The sequence below is a fragment of the Austrofundulus limnaeus genome, unplaced genomic scaffold, assembly GCF_001266775.1.
Source record: "Austrofundulus limnaeus strain Quisiro unplaced genomic scaffold, Austrofundulus_limnaeus-1.0 Scaffold181, whole genome shotgun sequence".
NCBI classification, from domain to species: domain Eukaryota; kingdom Metazoa; phylum Chordata; class Actinopteri; order Cyprinodontiformes; family Rivulidae; genus Austrofundulus; species Austrofundulus limnaeus.
This window is the reverse complement of record NW_013952583.1, coordinates 270,647-273,094: the sequence shown is the minus strand read 5'-3', so window position 1 is coordinate 273,094 and position 2,448 is coordinate 270,647. Positions and strand designations below refer to the sequence as shown.

Genomic DNA, 2,448 nt, shown 5'->3' with positions numbered 1-2,448 from the left:
TTTAGAAGAGGAAGTGATAAGAAGATAGGTTTATTCTCTATTTAAACATAAAAACAGCATTTTAATAACAGCTAAAGGTGACATAGACACTTTATTATGGTATAGTATTTAAATATATGCCAGAGAAACACATAATATTGCCCCTTTAAGAATTGTGATAACTGGCACTTACACTTAAGTCTGAGTGTGGGAGCAAATCTAAAAAATTTTCAGCACTTAAGTCTAAAAATCCATTCTAAGAAGTTTAATAAATACAGGCCCTGATCTATAGAAGAGATGTTAAAGAGAAAAAAAGTGAATAAAAACACTAAATATGTTTAAAACTGCAATTAAACTTAATGAAATAAAAATAATTTTATGACTTCAATGCTTAGATCCACAGTGCATGAATTAAATTAGTGATAATCTTAAATTTAATCTGCAGACTGTTAGATATCACGAGGCAGGGAGGACGAGGTGAAGAAGTGACTGATCTGTTGCTGCGTTTCCATTGACCATGAAAATGCGCAAATTAGAATTTCGAAAAAAAAAATTGCTCAATGGAAACACGTCTGTTTCGAAAAAAAAGTTACGTTTTTCAACAAAATATTTTTGCGCTAGGATGAGGTGGTTTTTCGGCCGTATCGAAATCGGTGTTTTTCACAAAACTGCAATGGAAACACGTTTTTTCGCATCACGGGAGTCACGTGATCAACAACCGGCTGTTTCTACTGGCGAAAACGACGATGACGAAGAAGATAACAGGAAGTAGAAGTAGTAGTAATGTCATTGAAGTAATATAAAATAGTAAACTCACCGACTACAATTTCCCAAAAACACAGCATATGTAGCCGCTCCCAATTAGGAGCTTGTCTCTGGAAAGCCTCGATAAAAGACGCCGACGTCTCCTCTGATGATGAGCGCTAATGTCATGGTATCAACATGCTATGTGTTTACATCCATCGCCGCCATGTTTGTAATGACTTATTGTGAGAACAAACATATTCACGCATGACTTTAATAGCATTTCTTACTTAATGGAAACACCGCAGTTGCGAAACTGTGGTTTTGTTTTTTTTTTTTTACAGAATGTCAACAAAGTTTTGCGCACATTTGAAATGGAAGCACAGCTTGTGAGTCAAACACAGCTGGGTCCAGAATTTGTTTTAGAGAGATGGTACCAGAGAAAAAACAGTACATTAAATATTATATCCCACTTGGTAAACCAGGCAGAAGCAGTGGCAACTTTGCGCATGCACCGCGCTGTTCATGGAGAAAAGTGCTGTCACCAAAGCTTCTAAAAATATCTCAAACACCGGGAAGAGTAGACCGATTTGTCGCTAGTCGCTTTTTGGGGGAAAAAAGAGGCGCTAGAGGCGTCTGAAAAGCCGCTAGAACTAGCCACATCGTTAAGTTAGCAACACTGCTCCGCTCGGCTCACTCCCAAGTCACGTGACCAGTCAAATCGCAGCCTGTGCGGTTAGAAAATCTCATTTTAACATATTGCGAGATTATCGCAAATGTGATTAATCATTCAGCCCTATTTTAAACTGTTCACAATCATTAATAACTAACAGCAGAGTAATATTTGCATATGACTCTTTTGTTTAGATGGTGGCAGCCCTGAACGGCAAGTTTAATGACAAAATTGAGCACATCTTTGTCATTGACTGCCGTTACCCCTACGAGTTTGAAGGTGGACACATTAGAGTAAGTCAGCTCCTTCCAGTGTGTACTCATTACTAATACAGAGACCTAAATGTATACGTTTCAAGTGTATTAATTAGTTTGATTTGGAAGTTTCCTCTCTAGTTGTCTTAAAGAGTAGTAGAAATGTTGACTCTAAATGTGAAGTTCAGTGTTTTCTTCACGACAACTGTTTTCTTTAGGATGCAGTAAGCATTTTGATTTTTTGTCTCAGGGAGCTCTAAACCTGCACCAGGAGGACCAGGTGGAGAACTTTCTCCTGAGGACCCCCACAGTCCCATCCTGCCCAGACAAGCGAGTGGTCGTCATCTTCCACTGTGAGTTCTCGTCTGAACGCGGCCCCAAAATGTGCCGCTTTGTRAGGGCCCGAGACCGCGAGATCAATGAGTACCCCAACCTCCACTACCCCGAGCTGTACATCCTGAAGGGCGGATACAAAAACTTCTTCCCCCATTTCCAGGTTAGTTTGGTTATAGACTCCTCTTGGTTTGTTGTTTGAGGAAATACTGTTTGTCTTCAAATGTGCAAGCCAGCAGTTTTACGAATATTACACTTATATGAAATAAACTTTGTGTTGAGACGGTAGGACATGTTGTTTATGAACGGCTCCAAAAGCACTTTTTTTTCTTTTTTTTACTACATCAAAGTGTTGGTCGTGTCTTTCCTTTGTCGTTGATTAGTAGGGGTGTAAGAAAATATCGATACACTGAAATATCGCGATATTTCATTTCCCGATACTGTATCGATATTCTAAAGCCCTGT

The 2,448-nt window shown here is 39.1% G+C and overlaps 1 protein-coding gene across 1 annotated transcript in view; it reads left to right on the top strand.

The window, feature by feature from the left end:
• The window catches only part of cdc25b (cell division cycle 25B), a 15,623-nt gene that overhangs the window by 7,772 nt on the left and 5,403 nt on the right, over positions 1–2,448 (top strand). The window contains exons 13-14 of the mRNA XM_014018014.1: positions 1,591–1,689; positions 1,901–2,146. Coding sequence (XP_013873468.1) covers positions 1,591–1,689; positions 1,901–2,146 — 345 coding nt within the window. The remainder of the gene's footprint in view (positions 1–1,590; positions 1,690–1,900; positions 2,147–2,448) is intronic.